Source organism: Oncorhynchus gorbuscha, linkage group LG03, assembly GCF_021184085.1.
Source record: "Oncorhynchus gorbuscha isolate QuinsamMale2020 ecotype Even-year linkage group LG03, OgorEven_v1.0, whole genome shotgun sequence".
Lineage (NCBI taxonomy): Eukaryota > Metazoa > Chordata > Actinopteri > Salmoniformes > Salmonidae > Oncorhynchus > Oncorhynchus gorbuscha.
This window is the reverse complement of record NC_060175.1, coordinates 49,894,072-49,921,571: the sequence shown is the minus strand read 5'-3', so window position 1 is coordinate 49,921,571 and position 27,500 is coordinate 49,894,072. Positions and strand designations below refer to the sequence as shown.

General features: G+C 44.7%; 1 protein-coding gene across 5 annotated transcripts in view; it reads left to right on the top strand.

The window, feature by feature from the left end:
- LOC124031500 (FERM domain-containing protein 4B-like) overlaps window positions 1–27,500 on the top strand; it is a 69,927-nt gene that overhangs the window by 37,589 nt on the left and 4,838 nt on the right. For all 5 annotated transcript variants that reach the window (XM_046342788.1, XM_046342789.1, XM_046342787.1 and 2 more), the window contains exons 8-21: window positions 13,952–14,035; window positions 14,956–15,021; window positions 15,523–15,580; window positions 16,334–16,420; window positions 22,899–22,975; window positions 23,692–23,830; window positions 24,465–24,606; window positions 24,745–24,875; window positions 24,972–25,088; window positions 25,257–25,485; window positions 25,758–25,814; window positions 25,944–26,091; window positions 26,741–26,905; window positions 27,124–27,500. The exon at window positions 27,124–27,500 is cut by the window's right edge and continues 354 nt beyond it. In XM_046342788.1, coding sequence (XP_046198744.1) covers window positions 13,952–14,035; window positions 14,956–15,021; window positions 15,523–15,580; window positions 16,334–16,420; window positions 22,899–22,975; window positions 23,692–23,830; window positions 24,465–24,606; window positions 24,745–24,875; window positions 24,972–25,088; window positions 25,257–25,485; window positions 25,758–25,814; window positions 25,944–26,091; window positions 26,741–26,905; window positions 27,124–27,500 — 1,877 coding nt within the window. The remainder of the gene's footprint in view (window positions 1–13,951; window positions 14,036–14,955; window positions 15,022–15,522; window positions 15,581–16,333; window positions 16,421–22,898; window positions 22,976–23,691; window positions 23,831–24,464; window positions 24,607–24,744; window positions 24,876–24,971; window positions 25,089–25,256; window positions 25,486–25,757; window positions 25,815–25,943; window positions 26,092–26,740; window positions 26,906–27,123) is intronic.

Genomic DNA, 27,500 nt, shown 5'->3' with positions numbered 1-27,500 from the left:
ATATGATGTCATCTCTCGTGGTCAAACCCCCCCCAGTCAGATGTTGTTACTATAATACATTAGGTCTATAGGTTACAGCAGGGGTTTCCAACCTAGTGGGGCAACAACATTATGTGGGGGTCTTCCTTGATTTGATTTGAATATATTTTTTATATATATACAGTGGGGCAAAAAAGTATTTAGTCAGCCACCAATTGTGCAAGTTCTCTCCCAAGATGAGAGAGGCCTGTAATTTTCGTCATAGGTACACTTCAACTATGACAGACAAAATGAGAGAGAAAAAAATCCAGAAAATCACATTGTAGGATTTTTAATGAATTTATTTTCAAATTATGGTGGAAAATAAGTATTTGGTCACCTACAAACAAGCAAGATTTCTGGCTCTCACAAACCTGTAACTTCTTCTTTAAGAGGCTCCTCTGTCCTCTACACGTTACCTGTATTAATGGCACCTGTTTGAACTTGTTATCAGTAGAAAAGACACCTGTCCACAACCTCAAACAGTCACACTCCAAACACCTCTATGGCCAAGACCAAAGTGCTGTCAAAGGACACCAGAAACAAAATTGTAGACCTGCACCAGGCAGGGAAGACGGAATCTGCAAAAGGTAAGCAGCTTGGTTTGAAGAAATCAACTGTGGGAGCAATTATTAGGAAATGGAAGACATACAAGACCACTGATAATCTCCCTCGATCTGGCGCTCCATGCAAGATCTCACCCCGTGGGGTCAAAATTATCATAAAAACGGTGAGCAAATATCCCAGAACCACACGGGGGGACCTAGGGAATGACCTGCAGAGAGCTGGGACCAAAGTAACACAGCCTACCATCAGTAACACACTACACCGCCAGGGACTCAAATCATGCAGTGCCAGATGTGTCCCCCTGCTTAAGCCAGTACATGTCCAGGCCCGTCTGAAGTTTGCTAGAGAGCATTTGGATGATCCAGATGACATTCTCCCAATCTTCTTATGGTCAGATGAAACCAAAATAGAACTTTTTGGTAAAAACTCAACTCGTCGTGTTTGGAGGACAAAGAATGCTGAGTTGCATCCAAAGAACACCATACCTACTGTGAAACACGGGGGTGGAAACATCATGCTTTGGGGCTGTTTCTCTGCAAAGGGACCAGGACGACTGATCCGTGTAAAGGAAAGAATGAATGGGGCCATGCATCGTGAGATTTTGAGTGAAAACCTCCTTCCATAAGCAAGGGCATTGAAGATGAAACGTGGCTGGGTCTTTCAGCATGACAATGATCCCAAACACACCGCCCGGGCAACGAAGGAGTGGCTTCGTAAGAAGCATTTCAAGGTCCTGGGGTGGCCTAGCCAGTCCAGTCAAAAATCTTTGGAGGGAGTTGAAAGTCTGTGTTGCCCATCAACAGTCCCAAATCATCACTGCTCTAGAGGAGATCTGCATGGAGGAATGGGCCAAAATACCAGCAACAGTGTGTGAAAACCTTGTGAAGACGTACAGAAAACATTTGACATCTGTCATTGCCAACAAAGGGTATATAAGAAAATATTGAGAAACTTGTGTTATTGAACAAATACTTATTTTCCACCATAATTTGCAAATAAATCCATTAAAAACCCTACAATGTGATTTTCTGGATTTTGATTCCTAATTTTGTCTGTCATAGTTGAAGTGTACCTATGATAAAAATTACAGGCCTCATTTTTTTAAGTGGGAGAACGTGCACAATTGGTGGCTGACAAAATACTTTTTTTGCCCCACTGTATATACACACACACACACACACACACACTGAACACAAATATAAACGCAACATGCAACAATTTTACTGAGTTACAGTTGATGAGGAAATATGTCAATTTTAAATAAATTAATTAGGACCTAATCTGTGGATTTCTCATGACTGGGAATACAGATATCTGTTGGTTACAGATACCTGGACCTCAGGATCTCGTCACAGTATTTTTGTGCATTCAAATTGCCATCGATTAAAATGCGATTGGGTTCGTTGTCTGTAACTTATGCCTGCCCATACCATAACCCCACCGCCACCATGGGGCACTCTGCTCACAACGTTGACATCAGCAAACCGCTTGCCCATGCGGCGCCATACACGTGGGATGCGGTTGTGAAGCCAGTTGGACATACTGCCAAATTCTGTAAAGCAATGTTGGAGGCAACAAATGGTAGCGAAATTAACATTTAATTGTCTGGAAACAGCTCTGGTGGACATTCCTGCCGTCAGTATGCCAATTGCACACTCCCTCAACTTGACATCTGTGGCATTGTTGTTTCAGACAACTGCACATTTTAGTGGCCTTTATTGTCCCCAGCACAAGGTGCACCTTTGTAATGACCGTGCTGTTTAAGTAGCTTCTTGATATGCCACACCTGGTGGATGGATTATCTTGGCAAAGGAGAAATGCTCACTAACAGGGGTGTACATTTCTGGGATCTTTTTTTTTCAGCTCATGGGACCAACACTTAACATGTTGCATTTATTTTTGTTCAGTATTGATGCATTTTATTTTTTACAATTTGTGATTGTTTATATACTGATCTAAAATTATGCATATATCCGTAATGCTTTAAGCTTGAAACAAGAGGTAAAATGCCCTAGGAAGACACGACACTGGTGCACATGCAAATATATTTGGTTGGTCTCTACGACAGTCAGAAGCAGAGTTACGACCTAAAGTCGACAAGTCAAATAAATTGGACTTTGCTTGGGAAGTAATCTTATAGAATGTGTGACTCTGTTGCTATCAATTGATCTATTCACTTTCTGTAAATTTAGGGTTCATGTAAATGATCATAACATATTTGGTAATGGAATAACATTTGGGTCTAGACTTTATTTTCCTTACGTAATTTAATAATAATTAATATCTAAAATTTGTCTTGTCAATCTATGTAGAATTGCAGGAAAGGAACCTCTAACAATTTTCCTAGGTCCCTCAAATGAATCAATATCAAGCTAGTGGCTATGTGAAAAAGGGGCCCTGGGGGGGGGGGGGATTGGGAGCCCCTGAGTTACAGCACCCCTGCCTGGCACTGTCAATTCACTCACTCGAGTGTAGATTCAGCCTGCTTTTACTGAGACTTTCACAGCAATGGGGACCACATCTCTTTTCACACCAGTCTCTTTCCCTGGCTTTCCTTTCCAATGAACTACTCTCAGCCCACTGAAATAGCTGACATATGAGTGTTTAGCCTACACGCTGGCTGGCTGGGTGGAGGAGTTGCCCCCAGCCCACGCTGCAGGAAGATAAGACATCGTAATGAATTCCAGATTGCTGACAAGGCGATGTGGCTTCAGAGTAGATCACCCGACAACACCAGGCCCAGCGCACTATAAAACGTATGCCATCAAACTCCGTAGCAGTGAACTGCCATAGCAGCAGAAACCAGTGAACCTTGAAGCAGCTAGCTTGGGAGCAATTATTCAAGTGAGTCCCTCTCTGTAGTGTTTCACCTTTGTGTGGAGTAAGCAGGTTACCATAACTAGATCATTATGGCCTCTGCATGCTAGTGATTGTTTAGCTTTTTTCATTAACTTTGAAGATGGAGAAACGTCAAGTGAGATATTTGAAAATGTAAGTTCAGCTCATGCTTTTTGTTTTGTTATTTACAGTGACGGATGTACGTACTATGAATGAGTTCTTAACTGACTTTCCTAGTTAAATAAAGGTTACACATCCAATACGTTCAATAAAAAAGGACCAAAACATAAGTATTATAAGTTGGCCCAGTAGTTTAGAACATGATAAAGATATGAAAGCCCTGCCGTTCTGAGTCCTGTCCTAGAGGCCAAGTCATATTTCTGAAAAGCTCTCCTCTTGAGTTGTACAGTACCTTTTTAACACTGCATGCCAGAACTGGTGAATGGCTTTTGTTCTGGGCTTCAATGCTCTGGCCTGCCAAGTAAATAGCACTCTTTGGCGATCGGTAATTGTAGAGCAAGTGCTCCCCCCTCGTGTGTTTTGGAGTGACTCATAGTTCACTATCACAGACCTTGATAGTGACATGCAGCACAGTTAGTAAAGAGAGATAACATGCTAATGCTGTGTTTTTAGATAACTTCCAGACTTCGACATACTAATCAGTACTCAAAAGTGAGAGGAAATAGTATTCAAAATGACAAAGTATTGTAGACCTGTGTCTCATTCTTTGCACTGGTATAATAGATTATTGAAGTCAATGCCTGTACTGCACACCAACCTCAAGGAATGTTGACAATGTATATGTGATGGCATTAACAAACATATACTCTTGAGTAGGGTTGCAAAATTCTGGGAACTTAAAATAAATTCCCACATGATCCCAAAATTCCAGTTGGAAGATTCCCGGAATCAGTCAGGAACGTTTACATTCTGTTTTACCCACTTCATGTGTATATACTGTGTTATAGTCGAGGCTCATCCTATATACAGTGCATTTGGAAAGTATTCAGACCCCTTCCCCTTCTCCACATTTTATGTTACAGCCTTATTCAAACTCCTCATCAACACTAAACACAATACCCCATAATGACAAAGCGAAAACAGGTTGAGAGTTTTCCAACTTTATAAAAAATATTTACAAGTATTCAGACCCTTTGCTATGAGAATTGAAATTGAGCTCCGGTGCATCCTGTTTCCATTGATTGTCCTTGAGTTGTTGCTACAACTCTACTGGAGTCCACCTGTGTGAAATTCAATTGATTGGACATGATTTGGAAAGGCACACGCCTGTCTATATCAGGTCCCACAGTTGACAGTGTATGTCAGAGCAAAAATCAAGCCTCGAGGTCAAAGGAGTTGTCTGTAGAGCTCCGAGACAGGATTATGTGGAGGCATAGATCTGGGGAAGAGTGCCAAAACATTTCTGCAGCACTGAAGGTCCCAGTGACCTCCATCATTCTTAAATGGAAGAAGTTTGGAACCACCAAGACTCTTCTTAGAGCTGGCCAAACTGAGCAATCGGGGGAGAAGGCCTTGGACAGGGAGGTGACCAAGATCCCGATGGGCACTATTTCAGAGCTCCAGAGTTCCTCTGTGGAGATGGGAGAAACCTCCAGAAGGACTACCATCTCTGCAGCACTCCACCAATCAGGCCTTTATGGTAGAGTGGCCAGACGGAAGCCACTCCTCAGTAAAAGGCACATGACAGCCCGCTTGGAGTTTGCCAAATTGCACCTAATGGACTCTGACCATGAGAAATAAGATGATCTGGTCTGAAACCAAGATGGGACACTTTGGTGCCAAAGGTGCGTCAACAAAGTACTACGGAGTAAAGGGTCTGAATACCTATGTAAATGTGATATTTACGTCTTTTTATTAAATTAGCAAAAATATGTTAATTATATTTGCTTTGTCATTATGGGCTATTGTGTGTAAATTGAGGTGGGGGAACAACTGAATCCATTTTAGAATAAGACTCTTTTCTCTGTATATATCAATGATGTTGCTCTTGCTGCTGGTGATTCTCTGATCCACCTCTACGCAGACGACACCATTCTGTATACATCTGGCCCTTCTTTGGACACTGATAACAAACCTCCAAGCGTGCTTCAACACCTTAGAACACTACTTCCATGGCCTCCAACTGCTTTTAAATGCTAGTAAAACTAAGTGCATGCTCTTCAACCGATTTGCTGCCCCCACCCGACTAGCATCACTACTCTGGACTGTTCTGACCTAGAATATGTGGACAACTACAAATACCTAGGTGTCTGGTTAGACTGTATACTCTCCTTCCAGACGCACATTAAGCATCTCCAATCCAAAATTAAATCTAGAATCAGCTTCCTATTTAGCAACAAAGCCTCCTTCACTCATGCCGCCAAACATACTAGAGGTCGACTGATTATGATTTTTCAACGCCGATACCGATTATTTGGCCGATTTCTATATAATAAAAAATATATATATATATTAAATAAAGGGAACACTAAAATAAAACATCCTAGATATGAATTAAATATTATTGTTAAATACTATTTTCTTTACATAGTTGAATGTGCTGACACCAAAATCACAAAAATTATCAATGGAAATCAAATTTATCAACCCATGGCGGTCTGGATTTGGAGTCACACTCAACATTAAAGTGGAAAACCACACTACAGGCTGATCCAACGTTGATGTAATGTCCTTAAAACAAGTCAAAATGAGGCTCAGTCGTGTGTGTGTGTGTGGCCTCAATGTGCCTGTATGACCTCCCTACAACGCCTGGGCATGCTCCTGATGAGGTGGCGGATGGTCTCCTGAGGGATCTCCTCCCAGACCTGGACTAAAGCATTCGCCAACTCCTGGACAGTCTGTGGTGCAACGTGGCGTTGGTGGATGGAGTGAGACATGATGTCCCAGATGTGCTCAATTGGATTCAGGTCTGGGGAACGGGCGGGCCAGTCCATAGCATCAATGCCTTCCTCTTGCAGGAACTGCTGACACACCCCAGCCACATGAGGTCTTGCATTGTCTTGCATTAGGAGGAACCCAGGGCCAACCGCACCAGCATATGGTCTCACGAGGGGTCTGAGGATCTCATCTCGGTACCTAATGGCAGTCAGGCTACCTCTGGCGAGCACATAGAGGGCTGTGTGGCCCCCCAAAGAAATGCCACCCCACATCATGACTGACCCACCGCCAAACCGGTCATGCTGGAGGATGTTGCAGGCAGCAGAACGTTTTCCACGGCGTCTCCAGACTCTGTCACGTCTGTCACGTGCTCAGTGTGAACCTGCTTTCATCTGTGAAGAGCACAGGGCACCAGTGGCGAATTTGCCAATCTTTGTGTTGGGCTGTAAGCACAACCCTCACCTGTGGATGTCGGGCCCTCAAACCACCCTCATGGAGTCTGTTTCTGTTTCTGACCGTTTGAGCAGACACATGCACATTTGTGGCCTGGTGGAGGTCATTTTGCAGGGCTCTGGCAATGCTCCTCCTTCTCCTCCTTGCACAAAGGCGGAGGTAGCGGTCCTGCTGCTGGGTTGTTGCCCTCCTACGGCCTCCTCCACATCTCCTGATGTACTGGCCTGTCTCCTGGTAGCGCCTCCATGCTCTGGACACTACGCTGACAGACACAGCAAACCTTCTTGCCACAGCTCGCATTAATGTGCCATCCTGGATGAGCTGCACTACCTATGCCACTTGTGTGGGTTGTCGACTCCGTCTCATGCTACCACTAGAGTGAAAGCACCGCCAGCATTCAAAAGTGACCAAAACATCAGCCAGGAAGCATAGGAAGTGGTCTGTGGTCACCACCTAAAGAACCACTCCTTTATTGGGGGTGTCTTGCTAATTACCTATAATTTCCACCTGTTGTTTATGACATTTGCACAACCGCATGTGAAATGTATTGTCAATCAGTGTTGCTTCCTAAGTGGACAGTTTGATTTCACAGAAGTGTGATTGACTTGGAGTTACTTTGTTGTTTAAGTGTTCCCTTTATTTTTTTTGAGCAGTGTATATATATATATATATATTTTAATGTTGTTTTTTATTTTTGGTGATAAAAAAAATGTATTGCATTTTATTTAATTATTTGTAATAATGACAATTACAACAATACTGAATTAACACTTATTTTAACTTAATATAATACATCAATAAAATCAATTTAGCTTGTCCTGCTTTGCAATAAATAATTAAACGTATTCAATATTCCCAGGTAATACGTTTTAGGTTGTAGTTATTATAGGAATTATAGGACTATTTCTCTTTATACCATTTGTTTTTCATATACCTTTGACTATTGGATGTTCTAATAGGCATTTTTAGTGTTGCCAGTGTAAAAGTATAGCTTCCGTCCCTCTCCTCGACCTTACCTGGGCTCGTACCAGGAACACATTGACAATAGCCACCCTCGAAGCATTGTTACCCATCGCACCACAAAAGCCGCGCAAGGGGAACAACTACTTCAAGGTCTCAGCGAGTGAAGTCACCGATTGAAACGCTATTAGCATGCACCCTGCTAACGAGCTAGCTATTTCACATTGGTTACACCATCCTAATCTCGGGAGTTGATAGGCTTGAAGTCATAAACAGCTCAATGCTTACGAGCCTGCTGCTGCCTACCATTGCTCAGTCAGACTGTTCTTTTCAAATCATGGACTTAATTATAACATAACACACAAATACGAGCCTTAGGTCATTAATATGGTCAAATCCTGAAACAATCATTTTGAAAATAAAACGTTTATTCTTTCAGCGAAATACAGAACCGTTCTGTATTTTATCTAACAGGTGGCATCCATAAGTCTAAATATTCCTGTTACATTGCACAACCTTCAATGTTATGTCATAACTACGTACATTTCTGGCAAATTAGTTTGCAATGAGCCAGGTGGCCCAAACTGTTGCATGTACCCTGACTCTGCGTGCAATGAACGCAAGAGAAATTACACAATGTCCCTAGTTTAATATTGCCTGCTAACCTGGATTTATTTGAACTAAATATGCAGGTAAAAAAAAAAGATTTTGTATTGATTTTAAGAAGGGCATTAATGTTTATGGTTAGGTACATTCGTGCAACGATTTTGCTTTTTTCGCAAATGCGCTTTTGTTAAATTATCCCCCATTTGGCGAAGTTGGCTATCTGTTAGGAAGTGGCCCAAACTGCTGCATATACCCTGACTCTTGCACAGAACGCAAGAGAAGTGACACAATTTCCTTAAAATAAATTCATGTTAGCAGGCAATATTAACTAAGTATGCAGGTTTAAAAATATGTACTTGTGTATTGATTTTAAGAAAGGCATTGTTGTTTATGGTTCGGTACACATTGGTACAATGACAGTGCTTTTTTCACGATTGGGCTTGTTAAATCACCCGTTTGGCGGAGTAGGCTATGATTCAATGATAAATTAACAGGCACGGCATCAATTATATGCAAAGCAGGACAAGCTAGATAAACTAGTAATATCATCAACCATGTGTAGTTAACTAGTGATTGTTTGATTGTTTTTTATAACATACGTTTAATGCTAGTTAGCACCTTACCTTGGCTCCTTGCTGCACTCGCATAACAAGTAGCCAGCTTGCCACGCAGTCTTCTCGTGGAGTGCATTGTAATCGGCCATGATCGGTGTCAAAAAAATGCCGATTACCGATTGTGATAACTTGAAATCGGCCCGAATTAATCGGCCATTCCGATTAACCGGTCGACCTCTAAAACATACTCTCGTAAAACTTACTATCCTACCAATCCTTGACTTCGGCGATGTCATTTAAAGAATATCCCCCAACAGACTACATCCAGTTTGTTGAGTAGAGCATCATGGTGCCATCCGTTTTATCACCAAAACCTGTATGCTCTCGTTGGCTGGCCCTGACTACATATCCTTTGCCAAACCCACTGGCTCCAGGTCATCTATAAGTCTTTGCTAGGTAAAGCCCCGCCTTCTCAGCTCACTGGTCACCATAGCAACACCCACCCATAGCACACGCTCCAGCAGGTATATTGTACTTGTCATCCCCAAAGCCTAACTGGTTAAATAAAGGTGAAATTATTTTTTTAAAGGCTGTAACGTAACAATGTGGGAAAAAGTCAAGGGGTCTGAATACTTTCCAAATATACTTTCCAAATGCACTGTAACTACTGCTGTACACACCTCTTCTGTTCATATACACACACACACACACATGCACATACATACATACATACATACATACATACATACATACATACATACATACATACATACATACATACATACATACATACATACATACATGCATGCATGCATGCATGCATGCATGCATGCATGCATTTAGATTCTGGATCAATGTGTCCTGCATGCATTTAGATTCTAGTTCTTATGTTTATTATTTCCTTTATTTACATTTTAGGGATTTGGGTGCATTGTTTTGTATTGTTAAGTATTACTGTATTACTGCACACTAGGAATATAAGCATTTTGCTACACCCGCAATAACAGCTGCAAAATGTGTACTCTACCAATTTAAATTAGAATTTGATTTGAATAAGCAGGAATCCTCCTACCAGGATTTCTGGAAAACTGGAGGATGTATTGAATGTTCGTGGAATTTTGCAAACCTACTCATGAGTCATAAGTACCAGCACATACAGTTGCTGCCAAAGATATTAGCGCCCTTGCACTTTTCTTAAATAATTCCCTATTTCTAGTAAAATAAGTAGAAATGTAATAATAAAACAACTTTTGGTCTCCACCTTGTCATTGAATTTTCAACATAGCAAAACCAATTGTATTTTTGGCATGGACAAATTTATTGGCCCCCTGGGGCCAAGGTAACTGCCTACAAATGTTTTTTTGGAGCCATCAATGAGCTTGCTGCACCTTTCTACAGGCATTTTGGCCCACTCTTCAGCAGCAAACTGCTCCAGTTCTTCAATGTTTGTGGGGTGCCCTCCACCAACTGCTGTTTTCAGCTCTCGCCATATGTTATGGACGTGATTCAGATCTAGACTTTTTGCTGGCCACTCCAACATTTTCTTCTTGATCCATTCCAGGGTGCTTTGAACGTGCGCAAGGCATAATGTATCACAACCGCCCGTGATTGGGAGTCCAATAGGGCGGAACACAATTGTCCCAGCGTCGTCAAGGTTTGGCCGGTGTAGGCCTTCATTGTAAATAAATTGTTCTTTAACTGACTTGCCTAGTTAAATAAAGGTTACATATAATTAGCAGATTATCAGGTGTTGGAATCCAATGTTCAACACAGTGTTCAAAAACGGTCTCTCCGTTAAAGGTTTTGGGTCTTCCAGCAGGACAACAACCCCAGTTGCATGTTAAACAGCACCCAGGAATTAAAATGGTGGAACTTCAAATCCATGTAAGGTGTGGTGACAAAGTTCAACTTATTTTAGAAGAAATAGGGAGGGGAAAAAAGTGCAATGGTGTATTTGGCTGCAACTGTACATTAAAGGGGCCTTGACACGATGTAACTATTTGAATTACCTTTTAAGGTAGACCCTCTGTTAACTTAAAAGGGCTCTTATCTGCTTCCACTGAGGCACTTTGGCAAGACATAAGTGGATATTAAGCCTAGTCTGTTGGGAAGCATTAATAGCCTGCCTGATAAAAATATGAAAAATGTTCAGACATTGCACCTTTGCGTTTTGTTATGAGTTATCACTTTCATGCTGTAAGACTTGGGAATTGATCTCTTCTGTTAAACCACAAACGCATCAACCAAACTCTATACAATACTTGAATATTTATTTTTCGCATGATCGGTGTCATTATTGGATATGGGGGTTTATTGAACTCGGAGATAGTCATCATAGAGAGATCGAGGTTAGTAATTAGACATTGTAATGCCAGTAATGACATATGTATAAAAACAGTGTAATAATAACATGTATTTTGACCAATTGGCAGTGTTGCTATTATTGGAGACTTAAAAAGCCCCCTGACCTGAAAACAATCACATAAAATTGTATTTTTCACATGCGCCGAATATAACACATGTTGACTTTACCGTGAAATGCTTACTTACGAGCCCTTAATAACAATGAGGCTATATACAGGAGGTACTGGCACCGGTACAGAGTCAATGTGCAGGTCTGTTGAGGTCATTTGTACATGTAGGTAGGGGTAAAGTGACTATGCATAGATAACCGAGAGTAGAAGCTGTGTAAAAACAGGGGGGGAGGTGTCAATGCAAATAGTCCAGGTTGGCCATTAGATGAATTGTTCAGCAGTTTTATGACTTGGGGGTCGAAGCTGTTAAGGATCCTTTTTTTTGTACCTTCCTCTGACACCGCCTAATATCTCGGTCCTTGATGGCAGGAAGCTTGGCCCCAGTGATATACTGGGCTGTATGCATTACCCTCTGTAGCACCTTATGGTCGGATGCCAAGCAGTTGCCATACCAGGTGGGGATGCAACCAGTCAGGATACTCTCTGTTGCAGCTGTATAACTTTTTGTGGATCTGAAGACCCATGCCAAATCTTTTCAGTCTCCTGAGGGGGGAAAGGCATTGTTGTGCCCTCTTCACAACTTTCTTGGTGTGTTTGGACCATGATAGTTTGTTGTGGACACCAAAGAACTTAACTCTCAACCCGCTTCACTACAGCCCTGTCAATGTGAATTGGGGTGTGTTTGGCACTCCTTTTCTTGTAGTGCATGATAAGCTCTTTTTGTCTTGCTCACGTTGAGGGAGAGCTTGTTGTCCTGGCACACTGTCAGGTCTCTGACCTCCCTATAGGCTGTCTCATCATTGTCTGTGATCAGGCCTACCACCGTTGTGTTGTCAGCAAATTTAATGATGGTGTTGGAGTCGAGCTTGGCCATGCAGTCGTGGGTGAACAGCGGGTACGGGTGTGGTCTAAGCACGCACCCCTGAGGGGCCATTGTGTTGAGGATCAGCGTTGCAGATGTTGTTGCTAACCCTTAACACCTGGGGGTGGCCAGTCAGGAAGTCCAGGATCCAGTTGCAGAAGGTGTTTTAGCTTAGTGATGAGCTTTGTGGGTACTATGGTGTTGAACGCTGCGCTGTAGTAACAGCATTCTCACAGGTGTTCCTTTTGTCCAGGTGGGAAAGGGCAGTGTGGAGTGCGATTTGAGATTGCGTGATCTGTTGGGGCGGTATGCGAAGTGGGTCTAGGGTTTCTGGGATGTTGATGTGAGCCATGACCAGCCTTTCAAAGCACTTCATGGCAACCAACGTGAGTGCTACAGGGCGGTAGTCATTTAGCCAGTCCTTCGCTTTCTTGGTTACAGGGACTATGGTGATCTGCCTGAAACATGTAGGTATTACAGGTCAAGGAGAGGTTGAAAATGTCAGTGAAGACACTTGCCAGTTAGTCTGTGCATGCTCTGAGTGCACATCGTTGTAATCCGTCTGGCCCTGCGGCCTTGTTTAAAGGTCTTGCTCACATTGGCTACGGAGAGCGTGATCACACAGTCGTCCGGAACAGCTGGTGCTCTCATGCTTCAGTGTTGCTTTCCTCAAAGGAAGCATAAAAGCCATTTTAGCCCGTTTGGTAGGCTCGTGTCACTGGCAGCTCGCGATGTCGGACGATGCACTTATTGATGAAGCCGGTGATTGAATTGATATACTCAATGCCATTGGATGAGTCCCAGGAACATTTTCCAGTCTGTGCTAGCAAAACAGTCCTGTTAGCATCTGCGTCGTCTGACCACTTCCTTATTGAGGGAGTCGCTGGCACTTCCTGCTTTTGTTTTTGCTTGAAAGCAGGAATCAGCAGGATTGAATTATGGTCAGATTTTTCAAATGGTTCAACCGTGTGGCTCAGCGGTCTAAGGCACTGCATCACTGTGCTAGAGGCGGCACTACAGATCCGGGTTCGGTCCCGAGCTGTGTCGTAGCCAGCCCCGACTGGCATACTCATGAGGCAGCGCACAATTGGACCAGCTTTGTCCGGGTTAGGGGAGGGTTTGGCCGGCTGTGGTATCATTGTCCCATCGCACTCTAGCGACTCCTTGTGGCGGCTAGGCGCATGCACGCTGACTTCGGTCGCCAGCTGTATGGTGTTTCTTCTGACACATTGGTGCGGCTGGCTTCCGGGTTAAGCAAGCAGTTTGTCAAGAAGCACTGCAGCTTGGTGGGGTCGTGTTTCGGAGAATGCATGGCTCTCAACCTTTGCCTTTTGCCTCTCCCGAATCTGTATGGAAGTTGCAGCGATGGAACAAGACTAACTACCAATTGGATATCACGAAATTGGGGAGGGAAAAATGGGGTAAAAAGTTCTCAAAAAATAAAAATATATTTTCCAAATGGAAGGCAAGGAAGAGCTTCGTGCACGTCTCTGTGTGTGGAGTAAAGGTGGTCTAGAGGTTTAATTTAATGCAGTTATATAACGTAATGATATATAGAACTGCATTAAATTCCCCGGCCACTAGGAGTGCCACTTCTGGATGAGCATTATTTTCCTATTGAAGAATAAATGCCCCTTTTAAGTCAAAACAACTGTTACAATGATGTTCTCGTGAACAAACTCTGTTAATCATTAATCACTCTACAATCCGTGTGTTTCCAGTGTTGAAAGCTCCAGATCGGACCTGAATAAGCTACCAGTTCTACCCACCAGAGTCCTGAGAGAGCACCCCTCCCTGGCTTACTGGTAAGCAGTGTCACATTAGAAGCACTTTAACCACAAATGCACAGGGGGAATTAATCCAAGTGGATTACACACAGTCCCATAGATACCAGACCGCCGCCCTGTCGATACCACCCATCCCCCACCACATTCCCATCCCCATCAAAGGGTTTTTAATTGTAGCTAACACCTGGATGCACAAAGCAATTATTTTCCCATGCAGATGAGGGTGGATATGCACCCAGAGTTCTGCCTGGTACCAGCAGCCTGTTTATCTCAGATGGGCTGTCTTCATTAGTGCTCTGTTAATTAGACTGGCTGGCCAGTGGCTCTGCTCTGAGTGCACCCTGCACAGCTAGGGAGGTGCTGACTTCATCATGTCCTCATGGGAGCTAGGCTGGAGAGGGAGGGAGGGAGGAGGAGGCCAGGCACTGTTTTAGAGCTCCCGTGTCTCTGTGCCAGTGTCTTGAGTGCATGCTGCCATGTCTTCTGCCTCAGCGGTCATCTGAGGCTGCAGCTCTGCTCACTGATGAACAGCAGCTGGAGTTAGATCAATGGGCAGATTGGAATTACAGGGTTGTGTGTGAGAGTGCGCACAAGCTGCAATTCCTCCATACTGTTAAGGAAAGGGAAACGGGGCTACTTAGTCAGTTGCACAACTGAATGCATTCAACCAAAATGTGTGTTCCGCATTTAACCCAACCCCTCTGAATCAATCCATGCTGTTAAGGGGGATGATTGCAGTGGGAACGAGATGGGATGTGTGTGGGAGCTGAGAGGGAGATGAGATCTATTGGCTGGCCAGGTCCGTAGGCCAGCCAGAATTGTCTGCATGAACAGGCAGAATGTGTGTCAGGGAAGGACTGTCTCACCACATCCCTCAGTTTGGGGATGTTACAATCGGCAATGGATGAATCATTACAGCTTTTATTTCTCTGTTACAGTGAAGACCGAGTGATTGAGTGCCACGAGAACCTGAAGGGCCTCAGCAGAGGGCAAGCCATTGTGCAGTAAGTAACGTAATGAATTGTCCTCTTATGTTCATCTGGGTCAAGTGCATGAAGGAAATTAGCTGCTGTGCACCTCTAGTCCAGCACGTTCATCAGCACTGCTCCCTCCGTAGCCCCCTCGGTACAGGCTACTCCTGGGTGTTGTTGTTTAAAGGGGATTGCTGTTGCACTACCAGAATGTGTCATTTAATTAGGGAACAGCTAGCTCTTACTGTGGGCAGCCAGAAGCGTGTGGCAGTGGTCTGCTTTGTTTTACCTGGGAGAGATTAGCCTAGCGAGGTCATCCACAACCCGGGGTGTATGATTTGAGTTGATCAGTGGACTGCCCCTCTCTCTGTCAAGGCCATGTACAGAAATCGATGGCTCTGCCACTGTAAATGACAGTCTGGTAAATGACTGGGGCTTGAAGCCCATTTTAACCTCTGTGCAATGGCCGCTCACGGACATCGATGAAGTGTAACTGCCTGAATTACTGCTAACGTGTCTCACTCTGTTTTGAAGGTATTTGGCCTTAGTTGAATCCCTCCCTACATATGGAGTCCATTATTATCCAGTAAAGGTAAGAGCTGCACCCTGTATCAAACCGTAGAAGGCATCCAATATCTGTACTGTTCATGTTTGCGTTCCCATCTGACTAATCCTGTTTGAGATTAAGAAGTAGTCGTCACGATACCAGTATCGCGATACTACAATACTTGATTTTCCATGAAAAAAGGAAAACACAAAGCAGGCTGAACTCTTTGGTCCTTTTAAGAAACCTACTGTATGGAAAATATTGTGTGCTATAGCTTTGGGGCAAAAAACATGTGATTCTGATGACCACATAAGGCTGCTTGTTTCGTTATGGCTGTTTTACTCAAGAAATTCAGTCCGCTTCATGTTTGGTTTCCTTGCCGCGATACCTCTTGAGTATCGCGATACTCGTGTTGTGACAACCCTATTAAGAAGTAGTTATTTCTCATCGAAATACAGCCATTTTCCCCCTGGAGGCTGATTGGGGACTTAAGCTGGGTGTTTGCTCTGGCCGCATGCTTAGTTAACTGATGACTGAGTGATCCCTCTCTCAGCAATTCTCTCTCCCAGAGCCCCAGCTCCCTACCAACTCACTCATTAAAGCAGGGTGTCTGAGCACATCAAACGCTGGTGTTAAAATGACTCCCTCATGCTGTGGATTTTTAGGGCTGCTTCAATGTATTTGATCTTCCCTTGTGCTGCTAGCCTAATGGGGTAATTGCCACAGTAATGGCCCTTAGTTTAAAACTGTACCACTGAAGCAGCTCTTAATGAGTGGTGTGCCTTGCCTTCTCAACAGGACAAGCAGGGCCTACCGTGGTGGCTGGGAGTCAGCTATAAAGGCATCGGACAGTACGATTTACAGGACAAGTTGAAACCTCGGAAGGTAGGTTGGCTTCCCTTTGTATGTCTTGTGGCTTTTGTTCATTTTGTCATTCCTATGCTCTAACTCAACACCCACCCCCACTCCTCTGGTTAATAAGCCACCAAACTGTAAATGACGGCAACAAAAAGCTTGTTCTTGGCCAGTGTCATGGAAAAGTGGAAAAAGAGAAGGAGGAAAGGGAGGTGAAATTGTGTTATCAACGTGGGGGTGGCAGGTAGCTTAGCAGTTAGTGCGTTGGGCCAGTAACCTGAAGGTTGCTAGTTCGAATCCCGAGCCGACTAGGTGAAAAATCAGGTTAGTTTTATGGAGTAACTACAATGTTTATCCATCCTCAGTTTTCTCCTATCACAGCCATTAAACTCTGTAACTGTTTTTAGTCACTATTGGCCTCATGGTGAAATCCCTGAGCGGTTTTCTTCCTGTCCGGCAACTGAGTTAGGATGGATGCCTGTATAGTGATTGGTTGTATTGATACACCATCCAAAGTGTAATGAATAACTTCACCATGCTCAAAACGTTATGTCTCCCTCCTTCTCTAACTGATAATGGGGTTGTAAGATGCCCAGTTTACCTTACAGCTCAGCTCAGGTGCCTACATACGCCATAGACATAATTTACCCACACGCTTTTGTTGTTGGCTCAGACAGATTGCGTTCAAAGAGGCCCAGCTCATGACCTCCATCAGCAGCAGGTTTTCATTTAGAATGGAAAATCAATGTGTTTATGCAACAAATTGTTAGTGCCTGGAATCGTATCGCGCCGAATCGTTCCTCTAATCAAACTGATTCACACCGAATCATTTCAAACTATAACGTATCGGAGCCCATGTATGTAGATGCGTATCAAATTGTCTTGAAAGGGAAAGATAAGATTCCTCATTTAGGGTGTGATGTTATTAACTACGACAGTGATTACAAATATGAAACAAAGTTACCATTTTGGCCTTTTTAAATAAAGAAAATGGTACTTTTGAAAAAAAGTTAGAGGACAATGTCTCTAAACATCCTCTGCTCACTCGTGAGGGGGGGGGTCAATAATGACATAACGCAATATTATTTTTGCGTTAGTTGGCTGTACCTGCAGCAAAAGTCCAGTATTTATTTTCAGCACTTTTGATTTCCATGACTGATCAAAACGTGTTTTCTCTTGTCCCTCTGTAGCAGACATTTGGTGAGCAATGTATTTGGAACATTGAATTGCAATAAAATCACAGTATCGAATCACAATCCATATAGAATCTCAATACATATCGTATCGGCACCTAAGAATGGTGATAATATCATATCGTGAGGTCCCTGGCCATTCCCAGCCCTACGTCTCACCCACTCTATTTTCAGGTGATTATGTTCCTTTCCATGCACGTTTTGTCTTGTGTGTTTAATCGGCCAGCTTCATTACTAGTATGTGTCTTACCTGTTCCATGTTGGATACGTGTTGGCACAGCTGGATGTGCTGTTGCAGCGAATGCCAAGGCATTAATGGACATGTCCCACTTATTAAACCCAGCGTATCGCAGCTCCTTTCCCAGCAGCCCTCCCAGTGGAAGGTGTAATTATGGCGCGCCATGGGGAACAGGCAGGCAGGGCTCTGGAGCTGGCACCAAGCCAGCTTGGGCTGTCTCTGTGAGGGGCGCTCTGCTCTGAGAGAGAACCATGCTCCAGCCAGACCAACCCAACCCACTGACCATAAAGGGAGGGGGCATTCATGCCAAAACTCCTCCTCAGCAGTCCCCTGGTGAAAGGGTGGACTTTTTAAAATTGTACATGCTTTTTTGTTGTTGTTAAGTACCCAACTCTAGCTGCTGTTCTAGAAGGGCCTGTCATCTAGTATAATATTGATAGTGCGTCCTGTTGAGGCTGGCGGCCTTTGTATTCAGCGCAGCCCCCCTCTGCCCTTCTCCCAGCATGCTGCGCTCATTATGCAAAGCCGCCTGTCATTGTGTGTGTGTGTTGTCTCTTGGAGAGCAAACAATTGATCAAGTAATAAAACACAATCACCTTGGCAGGGGGGCTGAGAGACGCTTGGGAGGCTGGGAGGGGCTTGTGAGGGGGAGCTGCAGGAGGAGGAGCCCACTTCTGCACTCCACTCGTCCCCTGAGAGAAATCGCGGGGCATCGGGATGAAAAGGCTTTTGATTGAGGTTCTCCCAGAGTTCAGTGACATGCGCTGAAAGAAGTTACTGTAGCTTAACCTCTCATTATCCTCCTCCTCATGGATGTCAGTTTCCTCACAGCGTCATGAATGGGATGAACCACAACTCTCTATCCGTGCCTGCTGGGGTTAGAAGGACTCGTAAGGATTCTCCCAAAATGTCAATAGTAGCCAACATGTCATTCTGATAGTCTGTCTATTGAACTGCGTGTTCAAGCATACCACGACTATGAAAGAAAGCAAGTTCTGCATTTGAATGGGTAGAGGGACTGAAGACCATGCAGGAGAATCATATGTATGCTAGAGCACCACGTTTTATACAAAAGCTGTACTATAAATGAAAAGGGATTTCTATGATGGTCAGAGGAGCAAGCATCCGTGATGTAGAGCGCCTTTTAGAGCCCAGCTTGATTCATACGGGCTTGAATCATTCATGAGCTCTTTTTCACTCGCTGTCTCTATGTGTGTGTTTCAGTCCATCTTACCCTTCTCCGCAAGTCATTTGACACTTTGTTCTTTTCTTTCTTTAAAAAAAAAAAAAAAAAAATCACTTGCAGGTCCAGATATATGATCAACCAATGTAAGCACAGCTCAGTAAGGATGACATTATTTCGGTAATGATCATATGACAGACTATACATTTTGGTCTTGGAACAGTAAAAGACTGCTAAAATATTTAAAAGGGTGTTAAAATCGAATGCCAGCTGTGGCAGTGGACCATACAAATCCATTCCATACAAGCCACTTTCACACGTCTTTCACCCTAGTATATATTGGGTTAAAGTCATAGCCTTAATGCGTGTTTGTGGAGTCTAGTCGACTGTAGCAATCTCTCCTGTTATGCTTCTGGTGGAAATGTTCCGTGTTACCAGCCAGCGTGCCATGTGACATGGCATGAGAAGGGTGTGGCCGTACGCATCCTGCATAGGGGTGCGAGTCACGGCCTTTGACACACAATTTTTTTTATTTTTATACTCAGAAATGACTCTGTCAAGTCACAAAGCCCTGGGGGGTGGTCTGGGGAGGTTAGTGTGGGTTCAGGGTTGGGTCTGGATCAGAAAGTTCCGGGACTATCTATGACCACAGGCATTTTGGCATGGACTCGGCCTCTAATGAGAAGTGTAACAACTGAAATCAGATCGAGATGGGGGACCTACTGTTCTGTACTCCAGATGACTGAACGGTGTCTCTCCACCTCGTGTTTTAGTTTTGATGGTGGTTTGAAGGCTGTTCGCAGCACTGTCTTGGACTGTTCTCTGTCTAGACGGTGTGGTCTTGTAATCAGAGTTTGAGGTGTCACATTTTTGACATATTTTGGCAGAGTCACTACCATCAGCCACACTTGAGCACCTATTAAATGTGTGTGTTGAAATTATCGAATGACCTTGTTACGTAAACATGACTTATCTGTGTCTTTTCTGAATGTGCTCTACTAGTAATTGAGTAATAAGTGGCCAGGGGGTTTGTGAATTGAAGATGAGCCTGTGGGAAGTATGGAGGATGCTGGTTCTCATTGTTCCGTAATTACCATACTCCCAATCCATCGAGAGACTAGGAATCTAATTGATTAGGCTAGGCTTGCAGTATCATCTGGAGCAGCAATGGAGAAACTGGTTGACTTTACTACTCCGGATCTCTGGAGATGCCTCTCTTTACACACTGTAAATCATAAACTACAGCCTCTTTGCTTTGTTTGGGGGGTGGAGGCTAAAGTCTTGAAGTCTGAACTATTATCTTGGGGCGGCAGTGTAGCCTAGTGGTTAGAGAGTTGGACTAGTAACCGGAAGGTTGCAAGTTCAAACCCGCGAGCTGACAAGGTAAAAAAATCTGTCGTTCTGCCCCTGAACAGGCAGTTAACCCACTGTTCCTAGGCTGTCATTGAATATAAGAATTTGTTCTTAATTGACTTGCCTAGTTAAATAAAGGTTAAATAAAATGAAATACATTGCTACCTAATATACTAAATGTTTGTTATTGGCTACAGTATTTGTTTTGTCAGTTGCAGAGTTTGTTACATTTTATCTTTGAAGAAAACCTTCAAAGAGGTTGTCTGGTTTGCTGGTTTAAGTAACTGGCTTTAGAGGTGTAATGAGAGATTCTTCATTGTCAGGTAGGGCCCGGTTCGAAGAACTGACCGAGCGCTGTCCTGTAGTCACAGCGAGGTAAGGGAGGGGCCTGCTATTAATGATTAGACCAAAGTAGTAGATTCCTGACATATTTGCCTTGTGGGAGCGTTTGGAGGCTGGAGTTGATGGCACTCCAAACAACAGGGGTTGGCAAGGTATATAGAACAACATCACAGAGGGTAATGAAGGTGCTACGGGTCAGGTATGACTAGAAGGCTAATCTAAGATCTGTGGCTATACGGAACTGAAGCAGACTGAAAGAGGGTAACAAGCGGTCAGTTCTCAGAAGATGAAGTAGAATACCTTTCTGTGTGCACTGTACACAACCTGTTCATCAGGTTTGACTGAAGAGGAAGTGAGTGAGTAACACAGAGAGAATTTGAGAGAGAGAGAGAGAGGTGCAAGCTGGGTGAGGTGTCTGTGATGTCAGAGGAAGTGGGGGGAGAGGGGTGGAGCCTGCTCAGCTGAAACTCTTCCAACACCTTTCTGGCTGCCTGAGAACAGACAAGAGCGTATTGTTTAAAGAAGTATCTAGCCCTGTGGGAAACAGCCAGAGGGTTCAACAGCACCCTGATAATTCACCAGGGATTTAGCACTAAAACCTGCTTTGGTAAGCCTTCCATTTACCTGACTAGGTAGTTTAGGATATATTCAGTTATTTTGTTGTCTTTCTGTTTTTTTGGGTTACCTGTTAGTAACTGTATGTTAACGTGCTGTGTAATCCACTATTTTAAACCAGACTGACAAGTATACCGGCAACATGTAGAACCTGTTTAAAAAATCAATAAAAACATTTGGTTGCTGTTGTGGTGTCGTTTAAAAAATGTACTAAGAGCAGTTTTCAGATCAGGGATGAGTGAAAGAATAGCCAATATACACTGCGATGTATGCTACAAAGTACAGTGTCATGGGCTGGGCTTCTTGTGAGATGATTTAGATTTCTCGCTGAGGACTGTAGGTAGTCTATGATATATGACCCATATGCCTCTGTAGTCCAGGATAATGTGTTCTATTATTTAGAGCTCTGACTGTCTGCCTGGCTCGCCCGGTACCTAGTAGAGAATGTTTATTAAGACCCTCTGCCGTAAATCTACACCCCCGGATTCTGGTGTTCGTGGTGGATTCTCTGTTTCTCACATGGCATGAGAGATCCAAGTCTCTAAAGAAATCCCGTTTTTCACTGTAAGCAGATGTTTCACCCTGACTGAAGTGCACTCCTTCTTGCCCTGTTTTCAGAGCTCTCCCTTCAGGCAGAACGAAATGAGAGGCTTAGTTTTCAGCGCTCTCCCTTCAGGCAGAATGAAATGAGAGGGTTAGTTTTCAGCGCTCTCCCTTCAGGCAGAACGAAATGAGAGGGTTAGTTTTCAGCGCTCTCCCTTCAGGCAGAATGAAATGAGAGGGTTAGTTTTCAGCGCTCTCCCTTCAGGCAGAACGAAATGAGAGGGTTAGTTTTCAGCGCTCTCCCTTCAGGCAGAAGGAAATGAGAGGCTTAGTTTTCAGCGCTCTCCCTTCAGGCAGAACGAAATGAGAGGGTTAGTTTTCAGCGCTCTCCCTTCAGGCAGAACGAAATGAGAGGCTTAGTTTTCAGCGCTCTCCCTTCAGGCAGAACGAAATGAGAGGCTTAGTTTTCAGCGCTCTCCCTTCAGGCAGAACGAAATGAGAGGCTTAGTTTTCAGCGCTCTCCCTTCAGGCAGAATGAAATGAGAGGGTTAGTTTTCAGAGCTCTCCCTTCAGGCAGAACGAAATGAGAGGGTTAGTTTTCAGCGCTCTCCCTTCAGGCAGAATGAAATGAGAGGCTTAGTTTTCAGCTAGGCAAGTCTTGCTCTCTGTGCCGGCTTCATTACAGAGTAGTAACTAAATTGACCTTCCACCTGACTGATTGGCTGTCCCCTGTTCACAGCTGCTGCTGTTAATGTTGCAAGTTCATTGGAATTTAACGAAGGGCCAAGAGAGAGGCTGGTGTGTCTGGGACAACGCCAGAGTGTTTTTTTCCATGCTTGTGGCTTTTTCTTTGTGTTTTGATGGTACACACATTGGACCCCTCAAGCAGTTTGGAATGAATAAGGATGTAAATGTTTGTTTTAATGCAGCGATGTATCAAACCATGTCTCTTTGTAGGTCTGCACTCACTCACTCAAACAAGGCATGGTCCCGTATACTATGTACTAAGTTGTGTGTCCTGTTTTCTCTCTCTGTCTACAGTTGTTTCAGTGGAAGCAGCTCGATAATTTGTATTTCCGTGAGAAGAAATTTGCAGTTGAGGTGAACGACCCTCACAGGTGAGAGAACTGATACTGGATACATCGATCGATCCTTGGTCATGTTCTGTTGGGCCTGACATGGCAAAAAAATGTTATTGGACAGGATGCTGAAGCACCTCAAAACATTTTGTGCCTACTGGACTAGACCCAGAAATCACTCCTTTATATTCCAATACTAGCCTTTCGGAAACATTACAACTGGTATCCGAAGCCTTCGTTGTCTGTCTGCTGCCTCTAGCCCTTTTCAGAGCCTAGTGTTAATGAGCTCTCTCTCCAATACAACAACCTGCTAGTCACAAATGAAGGCCTTCCTTCCTGTTTTAAAGGACTGCTGCAGTCTGTGTTCTCGGGACATTGCAGCACTTCTAGCCTCAGTGCTTGATCACAGGTTTAACATGGTGCTACTAGCCAGCTTGGCTGTAATTAAACAATCACTGGTGCAAAACTGACCTAATGTTGCTCTATCTCTCCGCCATGAATGTATTGAATTACGGAACCAGTCATGAGATTTAATTTGGATGTTGAGTGAGTTTATGCGAGCAATTGTTTTTGTAATCCCTGTGTATTTGTGTATGATTCTGATACCAGCACCCATCATACCATGTTATTAAAAGTGTATCCACACGTGAGATCCAGGTATTCCCGGTCTGGATTAAAGAGATGAAATTACTCCTAGAAGTAACATGACTGATTTTTAAAATGTGTGTGTCTTATCTGTCTCCGTTAATCCACAGAAGGACAGTGTCCAGGCGTACATTCGGGCAGACCGGATCGGTCATCCACTCGTGGTATGCCAGCCACTCTCTGATTAAAACCATCTGGGTGATGGCCATCAGTCAGCACCGGTTCTATTTGGACAGGAAGCAGAGCAAAGTGAGTGTCTTCTCTTCACTCCCCCCTGCATCTGGAGGCTCTATGCTGTTCCTAGCCTTATCTCAAGGCCTCATCACCCTCGCCACGCTATCGGATCTATCTCCACACACCATCTCTCCACTCCACCATGCACATCTGGCTTGTCTTTACCTTTTAACTCCTCCCAGTTGCTAACATGTCTCTGCCCCAGTATCTTATGTGTGTTGTACTATTGTTAGACTAGCCCAAGCTTGGCTATGGGGATTCTTGAAGTAATGCTGAGTTGCTTTGTTGTTTTATTTGATGAATCAACTGAAGGGCCTTTTTGGATGTGTTTGTTTAGATTGTGCATATTTTAGTACGTTGTTGTGCACTGCTGCTGTTTCCAAGTTGAGTGTGAGCGATGAGATTTGCTCCGAGGGGGTGAATGAGTGCACGTGTGGCTGCAGTCAATGTTTTTTTGCCTTCCAGAAGCAGATGGGGCTTCTACCAGTGCTCATCCCGGAATAGTGCTGAGGCTGATTAATGACAGAGAGACCGAGCTCCGCTCCCAGCCTAAACAGAAGCATGCAAATGGGTCTCTCATTGCACGGCACAATCATTAAGATGAAATACTGACTTTATCTTATCTCCTTGTCTCTCTCTCTCTCTCCAGTCCAAAGTTGCCACAGCGAGAAGTTTGAATGATATCACCATGGACCTGACCGAGATCAGAGCGCCCAGGATCAGTAAACTGTCCAGTTTAGAGAGTAAAGACCAGCTCATCATGGCCAGCAACGGATCCCTCATCTCAGCAGGTAGACAACAAGCTTAACAATCCAACTACGCTGGATGGACCTATCTGTCTTATTGGCTCCCATTTAAGACAAGTGGTGGATTAGATTCGATGAAATGAGTGGTCATCGTGGTCTAAATATAATGTCTGCCTGTTGCAGGATCAGCAGACTCCGAGGTGAGTGAGGAACAGAAGAAGAAGGTTGCTGACTTGAAGAAGAAACAGCAGGATCTGCAGGACTCTCTGACTCAGAAACTGGAGGAGCTCAAGAAGATCTGCCTGCGAGAAGCTGTAAGCATCTTTAGCATTCTCAAGATCCTAATTTCAAGTAGATTATATCCCAGCTGATTTGTTCTGTTTTTTGTTGTTGTTGTTTTGTTCCTCCAGGAGCTGACCGGCAGTCTGCCTAAAGAGTACCCTCTAGCCTCGGGCGAGAAGCCCCCCGTGGTCCGTCGGCGCATGGGGACAGCCTTCAAACTGGACGACCTCTTCCCCTATGACGCGGTTAGTGTGGCTGTCACAGGATGGGAGCAGCGCTGGCTGTCATAACAATGTTTGCTAATAAATCTTAGGCTTGATTGACATTGTAGTGAAATGTTGTAATCATATATTTAGACTTCGTTCGGCACGTCTGTGTGTAAGATTCAGTTTGTGCTGTGTGTTGTCCGGCAGGATCCCCACCTGAGGAACCTGGAGAGCAAGTTTGCCCTGCAGCAGAAGATCGTGGAGGCGGCGAAGAAACTGGCCAACGAGACTGAGCTCTGTAAGACAGTGAAGAAGAAGAGGAGGAGGAACTGCCTAGATGCCATGAGGAAGCTGCATGAGATTGAGGACGAGATCAACGAATACAGGGTCAAGATGGGCAAGAAGCCCACCCAGAGAGCATCAATAATCATAGCAGGTAGCCTACACCATGCCATATCAGCCGGCAGACATCACAAACTGTCACAGTGATAACATGGTTTATATTGAGTGTAGCTTACAGAGGAGTCAAAGAGATCAGAATTCCTGCCAGAAGCACCTTGTCTGTATTAGCCTTGTCTGTATTAGCCGGAAAGGAACTAGACTTCAGGAGATGGATTTTTATCAGATGTGGATTTGTTTATTTAATGGCTTCTAATGAAATGCCCAAAACAAACACGTCTAAAGCCTTAGTCTCTCCCCTTTTCTCAGATGATGTGAACCCCGCCGAACTCAGCTCCCTGTCCGACAGCCTTACTCTGGACGATGGTGAGTGCTGCGGAGGTTATATCATTCATTCATACATACATGCATGCATACATTAGCTAAACCTCTGTATCATCCCCATAGCTCTTAGCAGACCATGACAATGACAGTTCCTTCCCCTGTGTGTTTAAGACGAGGATCTGGGAGACCAGAGGCAACGGTCCCGCTCGGTGCAGTACTCTCCACGGCCCCACCACTCAGACACCCTCAGTCTCCACTACCAGTCTGATCGACGGGCCTCAGCTCACAACCAGCTCCAGGACCTCGGCACCAACAGCCGGTAGGCACACTTGGCACGGGCCTGGCTAGTGGCTTCAGCTCTACTGGCTCTCGGCTGTTTTGTTATCCAGTCTTAGTGTTTCAGTTATTCTTGGGGCCCGGAGAACCATAGCAGCAGCCAGTATAAACCTGTACAGGAGAACTAGGGAGGGCCGCCTGCATTCCTACCAGCCGCCGCCGCCTCTCCTACTGCCCACCACAATCTCCTCTTATCAGCCCAAACGCGCTCCATTTTTAAAAATAGACGGCAGTAAGCATGTGTCTGCCTGCTAAGGAACAGACCACAATCCCAAGGAGGGGGGGGAAAAGAAGTCTGGGACCAAAAACGTTCAGAATTTGAATGTATTCGCTCACTGTGTGAACATTTACCAAATTACATGGATGATGTGCTGTTGGGAGAGGAGAGCAGAATTCAGTGGTTCATGTAGGTTTCATACAGCTACCATTTTTGTAATGTTATTTGTTTACTGTTCCGTGAAGAGAAAGATTAATGAGCTCTGAAATGACTGTCACCCAGGGGAAGGTTTTGACTGAAACCGCGGCACGTTTTTCTGTTTTGAGTAGAGATGCAAGAGGTTGTGTCACCACGATAAAAGCTTCACCCTGAGGACGTCAAGTCTGTGAAAAAGCATTGTTCTTATGTGCTTCAGATTACATGATGGTGAAGTCCGGGAACCGTTCCACTACAATCACGCGGACGCCTTATCGAGCCACATCAGCCCTTACAAGCCTGCCTCCAGACAGCCACGTGACGCACGCAGCATGCCTCCGACTCCACTCCTCACCCGCAATGCCTATAGCAGTACCCAGATCAGGTAGGCCAGGCGTCCATGTCCCATTACACGCCTCGCATACACAGCTGCCTCCTGATGTTCACCACATCTGTCTCGGCACCAGCCATGAGCCCCAATTAGACTAACCTCCTGTCTAGTGTTCTCTGCACAATGTATTGTAACCTGATGTAACATAGTTTTCCATATTTATTTGATATGAAAAGGACCGAGGATCCTATTCTAATGGTGTTTATTCCCAGGTCGGAGGACGGCCCTCAGCATTTCCGCCAGCGGAGTGGCAGTCTGGAGTCCCAGTCTCAGTTCCTGGTCGAGACCGTGCCCCCGACGCCCGCGTCCGTCTTGGCACGCCGCAGCAACAGCACGGAGTTCCTGGACGACGGCTCATCCTACACCAGCCAGTCCAGCGTGGAGTACTCGGCGCCCGGGAACCATACCCACCGCCCCAGGGACCGACGACGGGGCAGGAAGAGCAACGTCTATGCCAACTCGGGCAGCATGCCCAACCTGGCACAGACTGACGCCCGCTACAACACATACCAGCCCCCCCGGGCACCGCGACCCACCACCACGGCCTACTACGTGACGGGCTACCCCAGCTACCCAGAGCCAGAGCCCT